The 23,569-nt window shown below is 45.5% G+C and overlaps 1 protein-coding gene across 3 annotated transcripts in view; it reads left to right on the forward strand.

The window, feature by feature from the left end:
• LOC126536038 (small G protein signaling modulator 1-like) overlaps positions 1–16,422 on the forward strand; it is a 258,900-nt gene extending 242,478 nt beyond the window's left edge. For all 3 annotated transcript variants that reach the window (XM_050182933.3, XM_050182941.3, XM_055072625.2), the window contains 2 exons: positions 13,168–13,335; positions 14,928–16,422. In XM_050182933.3, coding sequence (XP_050038890.2) covers positions 13,168–13,335; positions 14,928–15,016 — 257 coding nt within the window. In that variant the 3' untranslated portion in view covers positions 15,017–16,422. The remainder of the gene's footprint in view (positions 1–13,167; positions 13,336–14,927) is intronic.
• The last annotated feature ends 7,147 nt before the right edge of the window (positions 16,423–23,569 follow it).

The following is a 23,569-nucleotide window of genomic DNA, read 5'->3' on the forward strand; positions in this document are numbered from 1 at the left end:
CTACATCTCCGCAGAGAACGAGCAGTTTAGAAGCGTGCGCACAATCACAAAAAATGGTATATAACACACTCGGGCACGGCAGGAGCAGCAAAAAGACGTTATTTGAACGCTTGCAATGCAGTGACGGACTGCCACTAACCTGCACATAGAAGGAGACATTGAGCGGCGAGCGCATTTTGACTGCTCCTCCGTGCCCACTGAAGGCGGCTAGGCCGTGCCAGTCTTTTAAGTAGTGTCACCGCTGTGACGTTGCGTGTGACGTGTTGAAGAGGGAGGCGTGGCCGGTCTCATGGCGATGACGACAGCAGAACCCACACTGCTCGGCTGATGTCGAAGATGGAAGCACTCGTGCTGATGATATCTGGTAATCAGCAGCTTGTGGTACCGAGCCTAGCGATCCGCCAAAGAAGAAAATCTGCTCATAGAAGAAGGAGACATTGAGCGGCTAGCGCATTTTGACTGCTCCTCCGTGCCCACTCCTGTGGCAAATGCATGGGAGGTGCCGTGACCGCGGCGGCGCAGCATGTGTCGGCGTAGTGTGTTGGCGCTGCTGTAGTATGACGTGATGCGTGGTATATATATATCTATATATAACTTGGGGGCCCGCGTAAGAGCAGTAGCCAGGGATGGCGAGGTACGTGCGGAGAGGCGTCGACAGCAGAAACGTGAATACAGCCAGCGACAGCGGGATAATTTTGTGATTTCATAGTCCATACAGCCCATCTATGCAGCCTAAACAGCATCGCTGGTAAACCGTCCTCATATGATATGAATGTTCCGGCCCCACGAATTTTTTATAGGGGTGCGCGAATACTCGAATATCACCTGTAGGAATCGCATAGTGATCATTCGAATAATTCGACTCGCGTATAAAATATCTACTATCCAATTTTTCGAATATTTGGATTATTCTATGGAGAGACCCGCGTGCACCTCTTGCCCTTCGTGGCGCAAGCGGTCGTTTTCGGCGCAAAAGGAGCGAAGGGCTGACACAGTCGCGGACTCCGCGAGCGCGTCTGCGTGCACTTCCCGGCGTCGGTCCGATGCGGGAATCGCACACAGCGCCTGGACACCGCACTTTGTGGAAGGGCTCCGCGTCGGCCGCCTCTATCGGTATGCAAGGCTCGTCCAGGTCGACAGGACCGATAGAAATAATAACGTGACGCGGACACAGGGAACGGCAAAAAAAGCAACGCGAATTTCTGGAAGTGCGAAAGCACGTGTGGAGATCGGGCCGGTTAGCCGCCGGAAGTCACGCAGATAGCGTTGGATACGCGGCGACGAACTTTATCCGCGTCCACAAGCGTCAATCTAACCCGCGCGCGTGATATCGGATATTTCTGGCAAACATTCCCAGACGGTTTCGGGCACGTTACCACATCGGCCAATTTTCGTCACGTCCGCACTGATTAGGCCATTACGCCTAATGGACGTCAGACTCTGGAGTTTTGGAAGACGCGTAGCGCCACCTGCCGTTGCGAAGAGGCAGTAATTGAGTAGTGCGAAGCCCGACTCCCTTGCTAAGTTATCTATGCAGCTAGCGACTGCGAAACAACGATTTAACTAGATTTTGGTCCATATTGCGAGTGTTTTGCGCATTTAACACCCAGACAGAGAGCTATGAATTTCTACGCTAGTCGGACGCGCCGCCGAACTCCCATAAAGCGCTTGCTGGCTCACTTTTCAGACTGATGGCAGAAACGACGGCAACCGTGATAGCTCCGCGTACTACGAAGAAACGCCGTAATCTACGCTACTGTTGTGTTGTAAATTGCCATGAACGTGAAGGACGGAATAACAACGTTCAGTTTTACCGATTTCCATCGCGATCGTATGAAGGGGAAAGGCGAGAGCGCTGGATACGGGCCGTTCAACCTGTTGGGTAATCGGATTACTTGCATTCCCCACAACACAGCGGATCGCATGAGAAAGTGCGCCAATTTTGTTCTTCTGTAATTGTGTTGCGTAGCCCTGACGAAGGACCGTGGCAACCAAGCGAAAACTCAAGAATTTGCAGCCGCCACTTCGTTGGTAACAGAAAAAACGACGTTGCGACCCATCCTGCTTATGTGCCATCGATATATCCACCTTTTAACAGGCGTCCGCCTCCGCTTGACTCAACAAGTGGAACGGAGAGATTTGGCAGGTGAGCTTAAACAAACATTTTGGTTCGTTTATGAATTCAAAATCCTGTTCTAGAGCATCGTTGTATTGCGAGCTTATTTCTACTTTCGGTATTTTGTATGTCCTGCGCCGATACAGCAAGCACGCTTCGCAATGTGCTGAGCCTGCTCGACTGCGTTTTTCAAATGTGAGCAATGAAGTTGCTGTAGGAGCACTGGCCGAGTAATTGCGAAGTAACGCACGTGTGTAAAGAAAAAAATTTGGCGTTTATTTACATTTATTTGTGCGCGCTTGTTGCTCGAAGGGTCTGCGAAAAGTTCAAATTAAGGTACGAGCGATGCTGTAGCTCCTGCGAGAAAGATGCAGCGCGTAGGCACTGTAGGAAGCTTCTTTCGCTATGATCGCATGCTATTTGCTGCCTTGGAAAACGTTTTCTGTTTGCTGCCCTGGAAAAGGCTATGAAAGGACTTACTCTCTGTAAATAATTGCGAGACAAAACATTACGATAAAATATATAAAAATATAAGAGATACTTAAGTCTTGTGTTCAGGGCATATTCAATATGAACGAATTTGAAATGCTTGGATTTTTATGCTGATATGCCTATAGACAAACCTGCTGATGCTCTCTGTACTTGCGAGTTGCAGCACGCCGAAATAACACTTGAGACTTTATTTTATACTGTACAGGTACATCGCCCTGCTGAGCTTCCTTTCCGAAGCGTGGATGGGCGGAAGACGCTTTCCAGGTCCTTGATATTTAGGAAACCGTGCCTCAACACAAACGAAAGAGTCCATTGTGGCCTATGCACCTTCGCTTGCGGACAGCTCTCCTTGCACTACTCAGTTCGCGCCAAGGCTCCGATGGGGGCGCTGGTGACAGGTTTTTCCGCAGCGCCGCCTGGGCAGAGTCTGAGGTCTATAGACGCTGCTTCGTCTGGCGTCCGCGACTAAAGTTACAATTTCATGTCCAATTGATGCAGGTCTATTAGCAGCAGCCATGCGACACCCAGAAAGCCGGAAAACCGCTGCGCAAACGAAAGCGAGTGTACGGGATGGTAACAGTGCTCGGGGCTGTCATATCTACGACACGCAATGCGGCGGCCTCCCGTTTCCGACGCGGTTCATTGACGCACGTCTTTGTATGGCTTTAACAGGTTTGAATTCACGTTGTGGCCGCCAAAGGGTTATGCGGCTAATATAGTGCGGTGACCTCCCGGATGCGTACATTTCCGCGAACGGGGGGGGGGGGGGTGACAGGTGGTAAATGACACCAAACCTGATAATGAGGCGGTGCCTTCTCTTTTTGGACTTATTGGGTTTTACCTGCAACACCACGATCTGGTTGTGGTGCACAAGGTAGTGGGGAAATTTGGACCAGCTTTGGTTCTTTAACGTGAATCTGAGTAGACAGGTGTTTTCGTATTGTGGCCAGAAGTTTTCGCCCCCTTCCAAGTATGGCCGGGATTCGACATCATGCTCTGCAGCGCAACGACCACGGCGAGTGTTGTGGCCTGCTCTTTACCGGCGACTCGCTCAGCGCCAGCGGCGGTCGACTCACGTGACATGCGGTTCGCGCTTTCGTCTGTCGAGAATATTGGCCTTACGATAACCCGCCTGGTGTAATAACGGGAAAGCCCCTATACTTTTTTGAGGAAAACTGGACAGCAAAACCTAATGTGCAATAAAAGATTGCCACGAAACACAGGTCGATCCACTGTTAAGCTGAGAACCACATTCTTATTTAGTACAATATATTCTATTGAACAGATATTCTATTGATAAAATATATTTTTCAGGCCTTCATATACTAAATCTGAGCTGTCATCAGGGCTGGCACAATAATTTTGAATTTCCTTTAATAAGAATAGACTGTATTATGGTCTGTCTACTTAAGTTACTGATAGCTTGCTACCTTCTTGTTATGTAATGTTAGGAGATTCCCAATCATATGCAGCAACGTGTTTTCTTGCCAGAAATTTGTAAGCATTAACTTTTCTGAAATATCTATCTATCTATCTATCTATCTATCTATCTATCTATCTATCTATCTATCTATCTATCTATCTATCTATCTATCTATCTATCTATCTATCTATCTATCTATCTATCTATCTATCTATCTATCTATCTGTCTGTCTGTCTGTCTGTCTGTCTGTCTGTCTGTCTGTCTGTCTGTCTGTCTGTCTGTCTGTCTGTCTGTCTGTCTATCTATCTATCTATCTATCTATCTATCTATCTATCTATCTATCTATCTGTTGTCTGTCTGTCTTCTGAAGCCGACTCAGCGGCCCAAGTTGTACCTGCTTGTGCCACTAGATATGTGCTCCTGGCAGTGATGCGGTCGTGGTTGTTCCACTGTGCTTCGCAATCTGACTCTCCTCATGCAGTCGTCGTCACATCTTCTATCCCAACCCAGCGACCCAACTTGTCTAATTGCTTGGGCTTCTAGGTATGGATTCGGGGTCGCGATGCTGTATCGATCGTTGCATCGTTGTCATTCAAGCTTTATCTCGTACTCGTCATGCCATTGTCATCATGCCATCGTCACCACACAGTTGTCATCAAGCTGCCGTTTTATCATTTTCATCACTTGACTAACGTCACCCCATTGTCGTTATGTCATCGTTGTCGTACCGCTTTCATCATTCTGTCAACGTCAGTCTTTCTTGGTCATTGTATTGTAATCACACTGTCGTCATTAAATCGAGGTTATGCAGCCTTTGTTGTACCGTCATCTTCAGACAGTCGTTGACTTGCCTTCATTGTGAGACTGTCGTAATGCCGTCGTGGCGGGGCCATCATCGTCCCTCCAGCTTCGCCATCTGACTCTCGTCATGCTATCATCGTCATACAGGTTTCGTGATACAGCCAACGTCACGTCATTCTGTCGCAGATGGCCCGGGCCGCCACGCGCCCACCTCCCTACCCTCCCCTTGCTGCCGACGGAAGACGGCGCGCTTCCTCGCCGCTTCCCTCCCTTGCGTGCGCGAGGTTGAGCCGCGAGCTGCTGGCTCAGCCTTGCATGTTTTCACTCGCAAGCACAGCACACGGCGCGCGGCGGCAATTTTATCGCCTTTGGACTTCATGCGGAACCTCACGGCGACACCTACGCAGAAATGCGCCTGGAGTGTCCATATAATTGCTGTCGCAATAATAATAATGAGTTAAAAATGTGTTTTGTTGCTACATTGCTCGACTTATATTCGCGTTAGCGTCGACAATCATCGTGAGATGAGTTCTCTCGTAATTTTGGCTTTATATAATTGTCTGCATATTTTTCTTGCTTTGATATCACTCATTGCTTTAGTGCCTTCAGGCCTTGAAAGTATGTATAGTAGATAAATAAAAATGCGAGGGAGTCACACATGAACAATATTTTCGCCTTTTCACTGTCCCTACCGGCAGCGCATTTGAGCCCCTGCAACAATGAAGCGATGTGCTTCATAGACGACCCAGACGCGAGCATCACGGCATTGAGTAGTCGCAGTCTAATGTGCATGGTGTTCGTACATTACAACACTGGCTTCCCTCCAGTGCGCATATCGGGTTTTTTCAGTGTCGCTGCTACCTTCACAAAAAAAACGAGGGAAGATGACCGACGAAGAGTTTTTAAAAGCAATGGTTAGTGAAGGTAAACAACGTGTGAAGGACTGCAGAGGACGCACAGGCCAGTTCGTTGTGTTTGCCTTATCTGTGCAGTGTTCATAAATGTTCGGAGGCAGCCGCCGTGGTTGCTCAGTGGCTGTGGTGTTGGGCTGCTGAGGTCGCGGGATTGAATTCCGACCACGGCGGCCGCATTTCGATGCGGGCGAAAACACCCGTGTACTTACATTTAGGTGCACGTTAAAGAACCCCAGGCGGCCGAAATTGCCGTCGTATCAGTCGACACAGAGATCAAAAGCAAGTGAAATTATTGCGCAAGCGCGCTCCAAGCCCCCCCAAAACGTTTAAGAAAGCTGTAAAAGTTCATTGTGACACAGTTGTGCTCGCAAAAAAAACAATAAACCAGAAGCTCCGAAAGCGTAAGACTTATAGAAGCCAGCTCGGACTCGCCCATTGTACATGTGGGCACTGATAGTGTTGGATTCGCAGCGGAAAACGACTTTTCGAGATACGCTGTTTCACTTGTGTGAACGAAGGCTGGCTGACACACGTGGAACCATTTCTTTTACTGTAGAAAGCCTCTACAGCCTCTCCAGTTGTCCTATCTCGGTGCCGGAAAAAGACGCCTTTGCAGAGTGGGTTCGCATCCGCATTGTCGGCATTGTACGGCAAGATGCGAATATGGTCACCCTTTGAGGGAGATGTGGCGCACTCCAAGTCTGATGTTTTCGCAGCAGACTGTCTGGCCTATGTATTTTCGTCCATATGAAAAAGGAAAGTGGTACACCTTCGTCCTTTGTGCCTGCTGTGCTGTGTACCACATTCCTTCTTCATGCGGCCGCAATGTTATCGCAGTTGTATTTTATACAGAGCATCACGGCGACGCCGATGGTGGTGGAGTAACTTTGCCTGAAGCGTTCGTATAATTGCTCTCTCAATAAAAATTCTGTGATTTTATGTGCCAAAACCACTATCTGATTGAGGCATGCCGTCGTGGGGCACTCCGGTTTAATTTCGACCTCAGGAGAAATATTAATAATGAACGGAAATCTGATTATGATGACTGACGACTGCGCTTGCCCCCAATTGTTCGCCTTTAAGTGTTAATAGAGTTTTTTTGTGCACAGCTGTGTCCAATAGGGAGTTAGATTCGTGTTTTGTCACTGTCTGGCTCTTCGTCACCACTGAAACGTTACTTAATTTTTTTTTTCGTTTTTCTTACGCTCTTCGCTACTGTGGTGCATTCCAAAAAAGCATATATTTATTGCAAACTGCAGCAACTGAATCCTGGAACGCTGTGCTGTTGAATATTTAACTTTCACTTTTCTGTTTTTTGTCGACCCTTGTACGTTAAGCCTATTTCACATGCAAGTGCTTTTGGGCCGGAGACGGCGCGGTGGCCGTCGCGTGAGCAAGCCTCCTGTCGTAAAACCGAGCGGCGCGTGCCAATGCGATCGAAACATTTGGAAACATTAGTGAGAGACGAGAGCGGCAACCAATGGCGGAGGGCCTGTGAGCAGTGACATTATGATCACGTAATAGGGACGTAGCCAAAGCGTGGGCGACGTGGCGAACTCGCCCGCTTGAACAGACGGTTCTAGCAGATGACATTCGTAGCAGCGACGTCCGCTGCCAGTTTACAATGTCTCGCGCTGTTTTCAACGAGCTGTTTATCACTCTGGTTGCGCAGTGTCCACTTGTTTGGAATGCTGAAATGAAGGATTTTAGCAACAAGGATGAGAGCAGGATTCTTTGGCAAGAAATTACGGATTGAGGCTGAATTTGCTCATTGTCGCAAGTTACGCATAGTTACATAAAGTAAAAGTGGGCGTCGCTTGAATCGGCCATGTTCGTTTGTGCCTCGGAAGTGCCGCTTGTTTCCATGTGTCATTTTTGAGTTCCACCCGCCGTGGTGGCTCAGTGGCTATGGTTTTGGACTGCTGAGCACGAGGTCGCGGGATCGAATCCCGGCCACGGCGGCCGCATTTCAATGGGGGTGAAATGCAAAAACACCCGTGTGCTTAGATTTAGGTGCATGTTAAGGAACCCCAGGTGGTCGAAATTTCTGGAGTCCTCCACTACGGCGTGCCTCATAATCAGAAAGTAGTTTCGGCACGTAAAACCTCACAATTTTAATTTTTGAGTTCCCTTCTATGGAGCCAGACTGCACGAGCTGTTTTCTTTTTTTTGCCTCGTTTTTTTGCCTCGATGGTGACCCTATATGGGTACAGACAGACGGGATGAAATGGCACTACATACTTCTCGTTCGCAGCGCATGTAGGCGTTCTTTTTTTTTCTTCTTTACAACTTCGAGCTAGTGTGCTCGTAGTTTTGCTTGGTCTTGTTTCGTCAGTTAGAAGGTAGCGTACCCCTAGCTCTGCTAGGGCCGCCGCCTATCTACTCGAATGCCTAGAGGTGCAAAGGGACGCGACCTTATTTGAAAGCCATCCATAGGGATCTTACATCCGGGTGGCCGAGACGGCGCCCGAACGCCTTGATACATTCGAAGGCAAGAGTCGTTCAGATGTGCACGTGCTTCTAGCGCAAATCGCCTGAAATACGAACCAACCCATTGCTTTGTTTCCGTATGGCTAATTCTGTGCTGGTGTACTTAGCAAGACTTTTCAGAGATATAAATGTGAATGAAAAAGTTGTATGATCAGTTTGACACACAGTATTTTTATTTTTTATAAGGATCAGAAGTGCGAAGAGCACCAATTGAATACACTGACTAAACCCGCAGCTCAAATGCGCCAAAACATGGAAATGTGGAGCAAGGCGCAGCTCTTGAAGACCGCTGAAACCCGTGGCGCACGGGCGCTTTCCGCAAGCAACACTGTGCATCACCGCGATATGCGTCGCGCGAAAATGGAGCGTGTGAAAGGAAGCTTCGTCTGCGCGCTGTGTTGCCGCTCAGCCGTTGCGACCATCGCCGCGCCGTCGCTTGCGTGTGAAACAGGCTTTAGTCCTGTGCTATCAGCAGGCCAATCTACACGAAGCGTGCGTGTTTATATTTGTCTGGTGTTCCGCTACTAAGCACATGGTTGCGGCATCAAACCTTAGTCGCAATGGCCGCATTTCAATCGTGAGGCTTATAGCGCGTGAAAAAGACAAGGACGATAGGAAGACGTGACACATACACATTAGCGCCTGTGTTTGTCACGTCCTCCTTTCGTCCTTGTCTTTTTCACGTGCTATAAGCCTCACAATCTCTTACCAACAAGCCCAAATCACTGCATTAGCGCATTTGAATGGGGCCAAGATGTAACAACGCCCGTGTACCGTGCATGGGTACGCGTTAAAGAATCGCAGCTGGTCAAAATTATTCCGGAGTCCCTCACTACGCCTCATAGTCATATCCTGCCTTTAATTCGCGGGTTGTACTTGCCACAACGACGATCTTATTATGAGGCGCGCCGTAGTGGTGGACTCCGGACGTGCCCCCAATGCACGGGACACGGGTATTTTTGCATTTCTGCCCCGTTGAATTGAAGCTGCCGCGGCCAGGATTTGATCCCGTGACCTTGAGCTTAGCAGAGTGGCACCATAGCCGCTAAGCCACCGCGGCGCCTTCAGATCCTGCCTCATAGTCAGATCGTGTGGGGGCATAATCAGGACTCGATGGCTACCAAAGATCAGTAGAACGCCTCGCATCGGGCGCTCACAGGAAGACTACAAATGAAGCTTTGCAGGGTGATATGGGCTGGGCAAGTTTTGAAGGGAGCGAAGCTCAGGACGACCGAGGAATATGGAAGAAAGTAAATGGGTTGCGAGAATGTTGAGGTATTTGTACTGGAAAAACATCGACTCACAGGGAAGGAAACGAACTAGGAAGCTTACCAGCAAGTATGCGACTAGTATAGTAAACATGAAAGAACGATCAATGCAAAGTCAGAGAGCCTGAAACAATCCGATGGGTGGCAGCATTGGAAAATAAATCTGCTATGATTAACTACCTAAAAGGAAAACGCGATATCGAGCAGAAACAATTCATAACTCAAAGGGAAGCTCCTTACTTTTCGAAGCGAGATCAGGATACCTTAGAACGCGTAGTTACAAAGCGCGGTACACCAAGGAAGAAGAATATGCTTGTGGTGGTAAAGCAAGGGAAACGATTGAATATGTTTTAGTAGAATGTTAAGGTATCTACACAGCAGTCGATTTAGGCTCCTCTGGCCTGCTTGAAGCCCTTGTGTTCAGGCGGTGACTTCAATATAAATATCTCGGAGAACACACGCGAAACGACCGCCTTCAAAAATATCCTTAGCTCTACTGGTTTCACTAATTTAATTAGTACTGCGACACGCGTGACACTTACTACTGCATCAACTCTCGACTTAATAATTACGAACGTCGAAACCATTGTACTGCATGCGGGAACGTTGGCATCAGGTCTCAGTGACCACTGCCCCATATTTGCTGTATTTGATAGCATTATACGTGACAAAAGACGCGAACCTGAGCCTCTCGTTGTTCAGCACTTATCTGAAACAGCCTTGCAGTCGTTCAAACATGAAATAACTAAGTGCGATTGGTCACATGTTACGCGTACAAGAGACGTAAATGAAGCCTACTGCAGATTTCTTGAAACCTTTCTTCACGTGTACACTAAGCATTTTCCGTTTAAAACTCTTAAACAATCCAAAAAGATAAGGAAGCCATGGGTTACACGCGACCACCTAGTAATGATAAAAAATAAAAATAAACTGTATCATCTATTTCTAGGCACACGGTGCCCGTCACAGCTGAAAGAATTCAAGGCACTACGAAATAAGCTAAACAGTGAGCTAAAGCGTGCTAAAATTATTTATTATCATTCACTTTTCTCTGATATCAATAAGAAACGCCCAGAGGCTGTTTGGAGGGTGGTGAACTCTGTTTTGGGTCGCGGCAAGAAGCATATCACTCCAGATAGTATCACAGTTAATGGTCAGCATATTACTGGCACAAATCTAGCTGAACACTTCAATGCATACTTTGTGAATGCTGGCGTGCCTGATTACAAGAAGAGCCCTACGAACGTGTCACATACGCAATTTTTGAACTACAACATTAGTGACAGCTTGTTTTTAGCTCCAACCGATGAATCTGAAATCTTCAGAACCTTCATAAACCTGAAAAACAGCAGGGCCTTAGATATAAATGACGTGCAGATAAAGCCAGTAAAATACGTCATTGCATGTATCTCTCCCGTTCTAAAGCATATATTTAACCTTGCACTAACTTCTGCTGCTTTCCCCGAAGAAATGAAGATAGCAAGGGTGTCTGTAATACACAAAGGAGGTGATCATCAGTCCATGAAAAACTACAGGCCAATATCCGTTCTGCCAGTTTTTTCCAAAGGCTTAGAAAAAATAATCTGTACGCGTATAACTGTTTTTTTCTCTAATAAACATATCTTATCAGATGCGCAATTTGGCTTTCGTAAGGGAAGGTCGACAGAAACAGCTCTACTAACAATGAAAGAAATTATAGTTTCCAACATAGATAACAGACTTTACACGTTAGGCCTTTTTATTGACTTCTCCAAGGCGTTCGATTCTCTCAGTCATGAGATTCTTGCGGACAAGTTGTTCGCATGTGGAATTCGTGGGAAACCTTTGGACTTGTTGAAATCTTACTTAAAAAACCGCCAGCAGAACATATGTTTGCAGAGTTTCCAATCGTCTCTCCGTCCTATATCAAGAGGTGTGCCACAAGGGAGCATTCTGGGTCCCCTCTTGTTCAATCTTTATATCAATGACCTCGTAAATATTGAAAAATCAGCAAAATTTATCATATATGCCGATGACAGTAGCATACTATTTTCTGGGCCAAACATAAATGATCTAGTCCTTCAATGTAATAACACACTTTCAAAGCTATCCACATGGTCGCGTCTTAACGAAATAAAGATTAATCCTCTAAAAACCAAAATTATTATATTTCGTGCAAGGAGTAAAGTAGTTACACGGTTAAGCCCTATTGTATATGAAGGTCTGAACATAGCTGTAGTAAACGAACACAAGATACTCGGCGTTACGTTTTCCGCTCACCTTAGTTGGAACTCGCATGTGGAAGAACTATGTAGGAAACTGTCATCAACTACTGGAGCATTATCACGATGTCAACGCTTACTCCCCTCAAAGGTAAAACTTCAAGTGTATTACGCACTGTTCGCATCCTATATTAACTACTGTAGTCTAGTCTGGGCTACCACAACTAAACGGAACTTAAATAAAATCTTGCTTTTACAAAAAAAGATTCTTCGCCATGTTGCAAACATTTCCTACCTGGCTTCAACTGAAACGGTGTTTCAGGAATATGGCATCATACGGGTACAGCACTTATACAAATTTCGGATTTTGCGATCCTTCTTCTTTTCAAACACTTATAAAGAATTCCTTGTAACTATATCAAACCTAACACCTAACTACCCTAATAGGCTTACGCGACATACCTTAACATGGTCTGTTCCTCGTTACCGAACCACCTACAACTCACAGGCACTCCACTTCAATTTACCATCTATTCTAAACGAATTTCCTGAACTAACTACTGCTAGACAACGGCAGCTATGTCAGTTCTTCACATCAATGTCGTAAATAGAGGTCGCATAGTTATCTTTGGGATGGCGTGCATGTGTCTTGATTGCGTGGCTTTTGCCCATCCTGTACTTATTGCATTTTTTTTTCTTTTTTTTTGGTCCTGTCATCGTTGCGCGATGTCTGTTATCAGTGCTATTTTTACTCTTTATTGTTTGTGAAACCTGTTAAATAAACAGAATTTTATTTTTATTTACATCTTTTTTTTTTCTTTTTTTTTTTTCTTGTACAGTCAAAAGTCTTTAAACGATGATGTTTATTTTATGCTGTATAAAACAATTGATGTGAACCCTACTGCAACTCTGTATGTTAACTTCAAGTGAGCCTTACGTAAACTTGTTACAGTATTGCTCACATGTTATAATTATGATTTCATATGCATATATGTGCTGTGAACGTCGGATGCTGCCAATGTAAGGGTCTTCAGGGACTCAGTCAAGCTGCCCAGAGCAGCTTTTAGCCCTGAAGACTACCCAGAATTTTCTGGTGAAATAAACTTTTGATTGATTGATTGATTGATTGAATTGCAGAGAGAAAGTAAACATGTCTGCAATATTAATTAGTAAGAGGCGATTGGAGGTTTGGTGCCTGAAAGTAGGGAGACCACAAACGACGGAGTCGTACAAAAACAAAGTTCCTAATAGTGGTTCAGAAATTTTGATGCTGGGACTTCTTTGCGTGTGTGTTTTTTGGAATATAGGTAAGATATTAAACAAAATAGCAATAACTTGGTATCGCAGCTCACTGCCCATTTCAAAGGGGACGCTCAATGCATCCATCAATCCTTCCTGGTTTTGGCACGTAAAGCCCCAGAATAATTAAAAAGAAATGTGTTTCTTGTCCTGGCTATGCAGAGCTCGTCTACCAGGACGTGTTCAGCGTCTGGGAGACCATCTGGGCTGCCCAGCACGTTGCCTCCAGTAACTTTGTGCTCTTCATTGCTCTGGCCATGGTGGAGTACTACCGTGATATCATACTGGAAAACAATATGGATTTCACCGACATTATCAAGTTCTTCAATGGTATGCCCCCTGATGACTCTGTGTTTTGTTATGCCAGGAGGTATTTTTGTACAAATACGAGCTGAGGTGCGCATGTGGGTATCTAGGGCTGTGCTGATCTAAGGTACGCTGACATGTTTTGCGCACATGTAGCTAGAAACTGACAAACAATTATTGCTTCATTTAACAATTAATTTAATTTAGGGATCAATAATGGCCTTGGAAGAGTACCTTAACGATTACCAAAAGTTATTGGTTACATTTCCCCTTACTTTTACCATTCTTGTTAGAATTGCTCAAAGGAAGTGTTCGAACAAAAGAAAGAAAGCTTGTTTCTTGCTAGTCACCACAGTGGATTTTGTACAGTGCTCATGGAATGAAAGACATATAAATAGGTTAGCTATTGTGCATGCTTTCTTTCGACCGTCTGCTCTTTATGTGATGCCGGCGTAATATTGGATCGCATGGTTAGATCAGAATCCGCATCATCATAGTGACCAGATTCGTAGCGACATGACATGGTATTCTCGAGTAATTGTACATAGGAAGTGCTCTACTTATTGCTTTTCATTTAATGATCATTCACATAAAGTTACTCAATCAATATCAGCTGTAATTCTTATGCCTTGGTTCCTCTTGCTTTTTGTGCAAAGATCACAAGGAAAAGTTTGTAATATGACGCAGCAATTTGTCGAACGTCGCAAGAAGTTCACACATGTGGAGGCAAGTTGCAACTTGCCCTGTAGCTGGGACCACAAGCCCTGTTTCGTTGTTTCTTATGAGTATAGTCTGAAGTACTCGCATTGTTACGGTCTATATGAGAACAACAGGTTATATTTTGTGCTAGAAGTTTGTACGTGGTTTGAGTGTTGATGAGTATTTGGAAGAAATTGGCACGCCGTAGTGGGGTACTCCGGAAATTTGGATCACCTGGGGTTCTTTAACGTGCACCTAAATCTAAGTACACGGATGTTTTCGCATTTCGCCCTCATCGAAATGCAGCCGCCGTGGCCGGGATTTGATCCCGCGACGTCATGCTCAGCAACCCAACACCATAATCACTGAGCAACCACGGTGGGTAAAATAAGGCAGTATGACAATGACACTACAGTGGCACGATGAGATCACCGATTACAGCACGAAAAGGACGATAACAGAGGAATGGCATGACGGCATTTTGTCGACATCTAAGGTAACGATCGCGTAGGAGTCTGTCTATTTGTACGAAACTAATAGGCCCACTAATGCTGTCCGCATTTGTTAAGAAATTGAGGAAGTCACTGGTGTCTGAGGATTTGCTTTTAGTGTTGCATATATGCTGGAGAAGCACATAAAGGTATACAACTCTTTTTAAGGATGGCTGTGCTATACAGCGGTATAATGAATCAGCAGAATGAAATAAAAAGAGCTGTCATTCGTCCATGGCACTCTGTGAACAATGCGGAATAGTCGCAGGCATAAGACTTTGCATTCGCAAAATTTAAGCAACATGTCCGATTGAGTCACTCATTCTTTGCAGCGTCCTCAATTCGTTGAATTTCTTTTGAGGTATGGCTCTAGAAATTTGCCTTACATTGTCCTGCTGACGGTTCTTGCGTCTGCATGCTTTTCAGAAATGGCTGAACGACATGATGCCAAGGCCGTGCTACAGATTGCCCGCGAGCTTGTGCTGCAAATCCAGACGTTGATTGACAACCGATAAGAAAACTTTGCCTTGCCCGGCTATGGTCTAATGACAGCGACACGCCCGCTGACCCTTCGTCTAGATGTTCATCTGACCCTTGGACTGGTCATGCACAATGTGTGCCATAGGACTACTACTCTACAGGATCATCTGCAAGAGACTCCTTCACTTGCCAGGTGGCCCAGATGTGGGGCCCACGCTACCTTGTAAACTGCTACATGAGGGATGCAAATTGAGAGAGCACATAACAAATTGCGATACATTATCAGGCCTGAACATAATGAGGGCATTGTTCAAAATGGTAAAAAGTGTCAGTGCATTGGCCAGAGTTGTCGAAAGCACACCACATTTGAGCTCTTTCACAGGAACCTTGTATACAGGGAATGACCATTCATTTTCATTCTGAGCAAGGCTGCTGTTGCAGACACAAAACGATGTTTAGCTTAAATGTGCTGACTTTGCTTGCTGCTGTATGGCGCTCTACTACTGTGGCTTTTCCAAATTATGTGAGACTGTGTCGTACTCCTCGCCCAGTTGCTGCCAAAGTGCTTCTTGTCATGCTTTTTCGAACAGTGATCATAAAGGTAAGGCTTGTTTTCATGTGTTGTCAACGGTTATGTGACGCGAGAGCGCATTTGATATCAGTCGTGAGCACTCACATTGTGAGGACCTGAATTAGTCTGCGTGCTCGCTGCCACTGATCCTCAGTGTGTCACATCTATGCTACAGTAGAGTGGCCCGTCACTGAGTAGAATGAGCATCGTGTGCTCTGCTAGAAATAGCTGGACATTGCGCCATATTTGACTGGGTGCTCTACTTACTCAGCATCCTGAGTTGATCAGAGGATGCTCATCACTTATGTCAGGCCTTTTAGTGCTCACCAAAACGACTTCCTTGCAAAACACAGTGTGAAGCTGTTCCTTTGGTGTGCTAGATAGGAATATGCTGTGCGCAGATAAAGAGCTTTTAAAGTTATGATCATAGTCTGCAAGCCTGTATTTTTTCTGGTTATTAACAATAAGCTAATTTGGTTACACCAGGCTCATGGCAATGCTAATATGGCTATATGTACTTCCTTTTAACCTAAACACAGCTAGCTAACCTTAGATGGCCTGCAGAGCATGAAATGTTTTGTTCTACGTGTCCTAACTGCAGCAGTGTTTAATTTATAAATTTTCGCATTACTAGATCATTGTTGATTTGAAAAAAACTTTTCTGCAGATGGCCGAACATAAGTAGTTCAGACCACTAAGGGAAATGTGGCGTTGGGGCTTCACAATCACTTATGACAAACACTTTTGTTTGTGCTTGCTTTAAAATGTGGGACTAGCTGTAGATTTCTAATTGTATAAGCTGGCATTAGATGTGGTGGTGTTGAAAAAAAATCATCTAATAGAGAGTGTCTGTATTGACAAAAATGTGTTTGTATTATTTATTTGCCAGAGTGTTATCTATATGTGATGCTGAAATTGATTCCGAAGGCAAGAAAGCTAGAAGAATCTACTTGCCTTTTAATTTTGCATGCTATATTTAATTTGCGTCTCACACAAGAGCAAAAGGCATGCGTTAGTGCAGAAAACGGACTTCTAGCCGCGTGATACAAATGTTTAGATTGCAAAAAGCAAATTTTGGCTTTGAGTATCTGGCTGTATCTGCAAAACGAAGTAAGAAGAGCTTGAAGCATCTTTGTTTTGTTACAAAATGGCAGCATTATGTGGAAATGCTTCGACTGAGTGACAAAATTCTCTGGGCATTTCAGCAGCCTTGTCGACACAGTTTCTGGCAGTTTATTGGAGAATGTACTCTCTTTGACGATATCTGGACAACATATGTTTACATTTGGTCTGATTACAGCACAAAGTAATTCCCTTCTTTTTTTGTAAAGTGAGTGTGCATTGTCAAGGTGCACATGAGTGGTAATATTTTGATCCTGTCTCTTTTAATTACGTCTACATTCATCCTGTCTCTTTCAGTCAAATTAGATACCCATTGGCGCTCTTCAAGCAACATAAAGCCGTGAAATCATCCACGATAAAACCATATTGCTCAATATTGATCGGTTGTATTGTCAGTTTGTCATTATCGGCAGGAAGGATTTCACCTTATGCATATGTGTCTGTAGGCTTTCCTGCAGACTTGTGCTGTCTGACTAAGCGCTCAGATTAGTCAACCGATCAATTTGATCTGCGTCAATAAACTTGATAGGTTAAAATTGTAGGAGCAGGTATGTGGATATTGAAGAGTTTGGCAATGAAGAACTGAATCTCTCAAGGGACCAAGAAATATAGTGGGTCGCCTATGTTAGGGAGCACAATGTGAAGTGCATTTTCAGTTCTGCAGTTACACCTTATGCAAACTCAAATGTTGACGAAATATAGTGCGGGGAAAGAGGCTTGATACCTGTGAAAAACATGGAGGTGCATGGTCATTTAAGAGGAAGCGATTCACTTCTTTAGGTCCGCTACTGTCATGTGCACTAAAATCGGCGCATGACTGTTACAGTGAGCTTTTGCTTTGTCGTCTTTTGGCTGCGAAATTGGTGCAGCAAGTGACTTTGTTTTGAGGTTGCATCGCAATTAGGGCTGCCATCTTTACCAAGAAAAACTAGCAGAAACAATCCACGAATATTGCAATGTAAGTGAAGTGCCCGAAAGAACGAGTGAGCGACAGTTCCGCCCCACCCCCTTCCCTCCTCGCTACCTGTCCCTGCTATTCGGTTGCCCGAGAGCATGCGCCCTTTCCCTCGGCGCCTTCCCTAGCCTTTCTGGAGTTCCTTCTTGGAAGCCGTGAAGGGTGAATGCATCCACTTCTTGCTTTTAGTGTGTTGGCGTCAACGCCGTCAGGATTCGACGGAACGCTTGCGTGCGTTTGTGGTGCATTTTTCGTTGGCGCGAATCCGCTATGAATAATCGTCCACCGCATCGTGCACCATGGACTGGCCACTGCAGAGCGGCCAGCAAGACGTGTGACGAACGCATGAGCGAAGAAGCGTTACGATGCCTTTGGGATTCGCCTCAATTGCCATGGCACTATATCTATGGTTGGCGCGTCGACTAGAGCGGGCCAACCATGGAGATAGTGTAACAGTAAACTGCACTTTACTCGGTGAAAGACTGGCCAAGCTAATGAGCCAAACCCCAAACCCCCGAACACTAAGCACAAAAAGATTTGCTTTAATGAAGGAACTGCGCTCTCAGTCGCGGACATAATAAAATGGACCACGGCGAAGGCGGCCGGAGCGGCTGTGGGGCCGCACCACGGCGCTGCTATCGAGTGCTCGCGACGAGAGTACCTCGAGTGACGCCAAACTTCTCCGCACCCTTGCTCTCGCGCTGCTACTTGTCATGCTTGATACATTTCTAGTGCACCGTTCGGCTGCTCTTCTGCTGACGGTCGGGACGAAGGGGCGCGTGAATCGCCAGTAACTCAGCACTTTGCGCTATCGCGCAGTGGCGGACGGCCGCAGGTCATCAAACCGCCGCGCTGTCAAGGAACCAGAACGTGATTTTTTTTGTCGGAGATTTGCCATACTCTATGGATCTGCAGTCATAGGACACAATAAAATGAAGCACGGCTTCGGTTAAAAAACGCGGACCAGTGCCAACTTGTGAAAAAGGCTCCCGGTGTCGAGACGCCTTCGCTCGCATGCACGTCCCTCTTAGCTCGCAGCCGCTCAAGACCTTTAGCATCGGCTTAGCGGTCTTTAATCGTAGGGAGCAGCGCGAGATGACGTCCCTATAGCCGCAACGTCTGATGCGTTGCCGGAAGGGGTTGTCGGGAGTGCGGTAGTTCTCTGCACCCAGCTCACGTTGTAGCTAACGGCCGCCACCTTAAATCCGCAGGCGCTATACATTTTTTTCCTGTTGTGTGACCACGATACCGCGTAGGCAAAGGATCGCTGCGGCGTCTCGTCTGCTAGACTCGGAATTATCCGTGCGCAACAGTTGCTGGAATGACGGTGCTCGACCCACTCTTAATGTTTGCCCATGCTATCTCACACTGCTGGATGCTGCTGAGTTTATACGCAATAGATGAAGTGGCTTCGGCAGGCTTTTTCCTATAAGAACTGCCATCATCGAATCTTTGCTATTTTTTTTTCTTTTTACTGCAACGTGGAGTGCTTGACGCCGTGCAAACCGTGTGGCTTGATGCTCTACCGCCGGCGTCTCGATATTAGCAGAGTGCTTGGCCGGTGTCGTGAGCTTGCTGGTGGGTAGTTTTTACTCCAGCATCTTCCAGGCGACAGTTGCACCGAAGGGGCCTTGTTAGGGTGGCGACCATGTTGAATGGAGTTACCTCTATTTCTGGCGCATGTTATTAAAATCTGTTCGCCCAAGATTCGATGAAAGCAGTTCTTATCAGAGAAAGCTTACCGAAGCCGCTTCATTTTCTGCGAATAAATCTAGCAGTGCGAGAAAGCATGGGCAAATATGAAGAGTGGGTCGCGCACCGTCATTCCAACGATCTGTCGCGCACGGATAAATCTGAGTCTAGCAGACGAGACGCCGCAGCGATCCCTTGCCTACGCGGTGTCGTGGTCACACGACGGAAAGAAAAATAATAATGTATAAGGCCTGCGGCTTTAAGGTGGCAGCCGTCAGCTGCAGCGTGAGCTGGGAGCAAAGAACAATCGCACCCCCGACAACCCATTCCGGTAGCGCATCAGACGTAGCGGGTACAGCGGCGTCATCTCGCGCTGCTGCCTACTATTAAAGACCTTTAAGCCGATACTAAAAGTTTTGAGAGGCTGCGAGCGAAGACGTCTAGACATCAGGCGCCTTTTTCACAAGTTTGCACTGGTCCGCGTTTTTTAACCGAAGCCGTGCTTCATTTAAATGTTTCCGCGACTGCAAATCGCCGACAAATAGACAATCGGGTTCTGGTTCTTTCAAAGCGCGGCGGTTTGACGGCATGCGGCCGTCCGCGGAACGACTGGAGATTCACGCGCCCCTTCGTCCCGACCGTCAGCAGCAGAGCAGCCGGACGGCGCACTAGAAATGTATCAAGCATGACAAGCACCAACGCGAGAGCGAGGGTACGGAGGAGAAGTTTGACGTCACTCAAGGTACTCTCGTCATGAGCGCGCGAAGCGCGATAGCAGCGCCGTGGTGCGGCCTCGCAGCCGCTCCAGCCGCCTTCGCCGTGGTCCATTTTATTCTGTCCGCGACTGTACATATATTTGCTGATATGAAAATATTCATGTGTTCTTTCTTTTCTCATGTAGTAATTCCGTAGAAAGCAAGGTCAGCAGCCAGGACACCTGTAAGGGTATGCCATAGATGGTAGGAAAGTCTGAGAGGGTTTGCAAAGCAAGCTTCGCTTTAAGAAGCCCACAAAGAGAGGAAGGGAAGGATTTTTTATAGGACGTGCTGTATGCAAAACATACAGAAAAGGAAAACAAAATAAAGTGACGATGCCCCAAGTACAAAATTTCCGTGATTAAAACTTATTAAAGGCATTTTATAAAATTTAATAAGCATTTAATGTCTTCGTGTTGTTGCTGCCAAGAATTTACTCTCACGGGACATTAACCTATGGTTGGCACAGCATTACGTGTAAGTCTAGACGGCTACAAAGTACACTGTAAATAAGGGAATTAAGAAAAGTTCAAGGAATTGGGAATGAAACTGTTTTAGAGAATTAACTTTCCTACTAAGTATGAACGTCTAGACCAGCGCTTGTGGAGCAGCTTATAATGTACCGATTTAGGGAGAACTTGAAAACTGGCAAATTATGTGTCGCAGGGGGGAGGGGGCGAGTGGACTAGTAGCCGGCACCATCAGGAAGAAACCACTTGCGCAGGTGAATAACCGTCCAGGTGCCAATCTTAATCATAATTTCAGTCGTCTATGTGCTTGTAGAGGTGCATTGCCTTTAAAGTAAATAGGTCAAAAAGTGTGAAGTTTGCTTGCTTGCTGTCAGTTTCTTCAGTTTTATTTGCTACAACGCTAAACATTGAGATATACTGTAAAATATATTGTTTAAAGATTTTCATATTTCACCTGCAATGACGTTGCATCTACTCTGTGCACACTGTTGTGCTAGCTGAGAGTGTTGACACAAATCAGAACTGCTGTGGTAAGCAGTAAAGGACCGGATCTTAGAGGAAGAATGAGAATGAGGTCGCCACGTTCTTGTTAAACATATCAAACAGTGACGGGCTGTAGAGTTTAAGTGTACACTAAAAAGAAATCAGCTTAAGGTGACAAAATATCATTTAAAAATTCAATTTTTGTTAATTTCGAAAGTCTCTAGCGCTGGTACTTAGTGTGATGTGACTGATTTCAAAAATATTTTTCTGCGTTTGGGCCGTTATGGCTCTGCAAAAGTTTTTGATAAAGCGCTAAATTCACTATTTAGCTCATTTGGAACGGAACGTAGTCCACGTTTACCAATGAATATTTAACTATGCTCTTGCAGAGGCCGCCAAAATTATTGTCGTCACTAGTAAGGTGGCGGGGGATCTTATTGTGACGGCGTCACCTGTCCATCGTTCTGGCGTCTTTTCTGGCTTTTGTGGTATTTTTGGTATTGAAGAAGCATAATTGAATAGTAGCGTTTACGTTAATGATTACGTGACTGATTGCCAGACGCTACACAGATTTTAGAAAAGCGATTGGAGAATTGAGCAATGATTGACTGTACAGGGTGAAAAGTAAGTTCTTGATACATCCTAGCAGGCAGGGGATGGGATAATAATGGCGTCAAGATCTTGGCGGGAAAATACAGCCCACGCACAAATACCCGCGAGGCCCTAAGCACATTGAGTCATTGCCGAAGAATGAAAGCACAGGATTGGCTGCTGAACAGACTGAAACAGACAACACCTTTCTTGTGAGCACGCTGATGCACTCAGCAAAAGAAACTGAAGGCTGTAGAATGACCGAAGCCGTAGTTATGTGCGCTAGAATTGCGCTTTCTGCAACTCAGAGAAATAGAGGGTGCTTGAGCCTAGCAGATATCCATTAGAATGTGGCACGAAGCTGCAGGTGGCTTAGTAATGGTAACATTAAGTATAGCCAGGAGAGGGCTAGTTAGGGCACTTCCATAATTACGTTGCGCTCAGTTTTACCCTGGAAGAATTACAAAGAAGGGGACAAGAATGTATACGGGCGAACCGTAAACTACCACCTTCTTTTTTTGTTAGAGAACACGTTAATATACTAAGTGTTAAGCGGGGCAGTGACATGTCATGTGACAACATGATATCCAGAATCACATAGTTAATTGCACCCATTCGGTCCTGCGAACTTGATTTCGGCTCCTTTTCGCGTAAAAGGGGGAGTGTTCACTCACTGGTCTCTCGTTTTTACGTTGCTTTCTTCGGATTCTCTTTTTTTACGTTGGTCAGACCGGACTCTGCTTAAACGATAGATTAAGGGAACATAAGCATATGCGTCAGCTCTTAACAGCGCCTAGCAACTTGGCGGCCTACTTTAAACAGTGTAAATGCTCGCCTATGCTAGTAAGACCACAGTTGGAAAAGTGAAAACAAGAATGGAAAGAGAAATATGGGAAGCTTTCGGTATCCAAGAAGAAAGAGAACAGTGCATAATCACTCCCTCCTTTATGCTCACAGAAGCCGAAATCGAGTTCACAAGATGGAGTGGGTGCAATTGAAATCTGTGGTTCTGGCTATCAGCGTTGTCACATGACATGTCACTGCATCGCCACCCCCCCAGTGACATTGTAAATAACGTGTTATCTCAGACGAAAACAAAGATTTGTTAGTTTGTGGTTTGTCCGTCGGCATCCTTGTTCCCCTTGTAATTTTTCCGTGTAAAACTCGCTGCCACGTAATTCAGCAATTAGAAGTATGTTGACATACTTCTGCTATGTTAACACACCCTAAAGCTTATTTTTGTTCTAGATAATACAGCATGTTATTAACAAAAGCGTAAGAAACAAATTACACACACGGCGCTGCATGTATAATTCATGTTTTTTGTCCTCCATAATGTGATGCATAATCTGCACCAGGCAAACGAGACGGTCCAAACAACAGCCATAGTTGTTATTTTTGTCATTATATTTGCTTTGTAAAACAAGCTGTCATTTACGTTTAGCATTGATCACTTGGCGAATTCGAATGCTCCAGGTTTACTCTGTTAACTCGAACTTTTCATATTTCCTTTAGGAAATTTAATGAGAGCTTTACAGCACTGAGCGGAGTGGGGCGAAATGACGGATGGAGTAGCTCCTGTCTATTGTGGTTATTAATGACAACCTGGGGCAAAATCGCAAGCATCAAACGCTACATAAAAAGTGTGAAGTGTGAATGCATTTGCGCTTACGTTTTCTTTAGTACAGTGTCTTTTACTGCTTCGTTTATAATTCCAGTCGACCATGAGAATTATTTTCTCGATAGTTCATTTTTATTTCATCCCTTGCCGTCAAGGACAATCCACTGGGACTGTGAGGTCATATATTAAAACAAGGCTGCTTTTTTGCACCTTGCATGTCCATTTTTTAACTCATGTATGCTGTTTGCTTATAACGACAGAAAGCTGAGCCAGTTGGTAAGGATTCATTATGCAAGAAGGTGAGGCGTGCAGACAGGACACAAGAGAA

This window comes from Dermacentor andersoni, chromosome 3 (genome assembly GCF_023375885.2).
Source record: "Dermacentor andersoni chromosome 3, qqDerAnde1_hic_scaffold, whole genome shotgun sequence".
Taxonomy (NCBI): Eukaryota; Metazoa; Arthropoda; class Arachnida; order Ixodida; family Ixodidae; genus Dermacentor; species Dermacentor andersoni.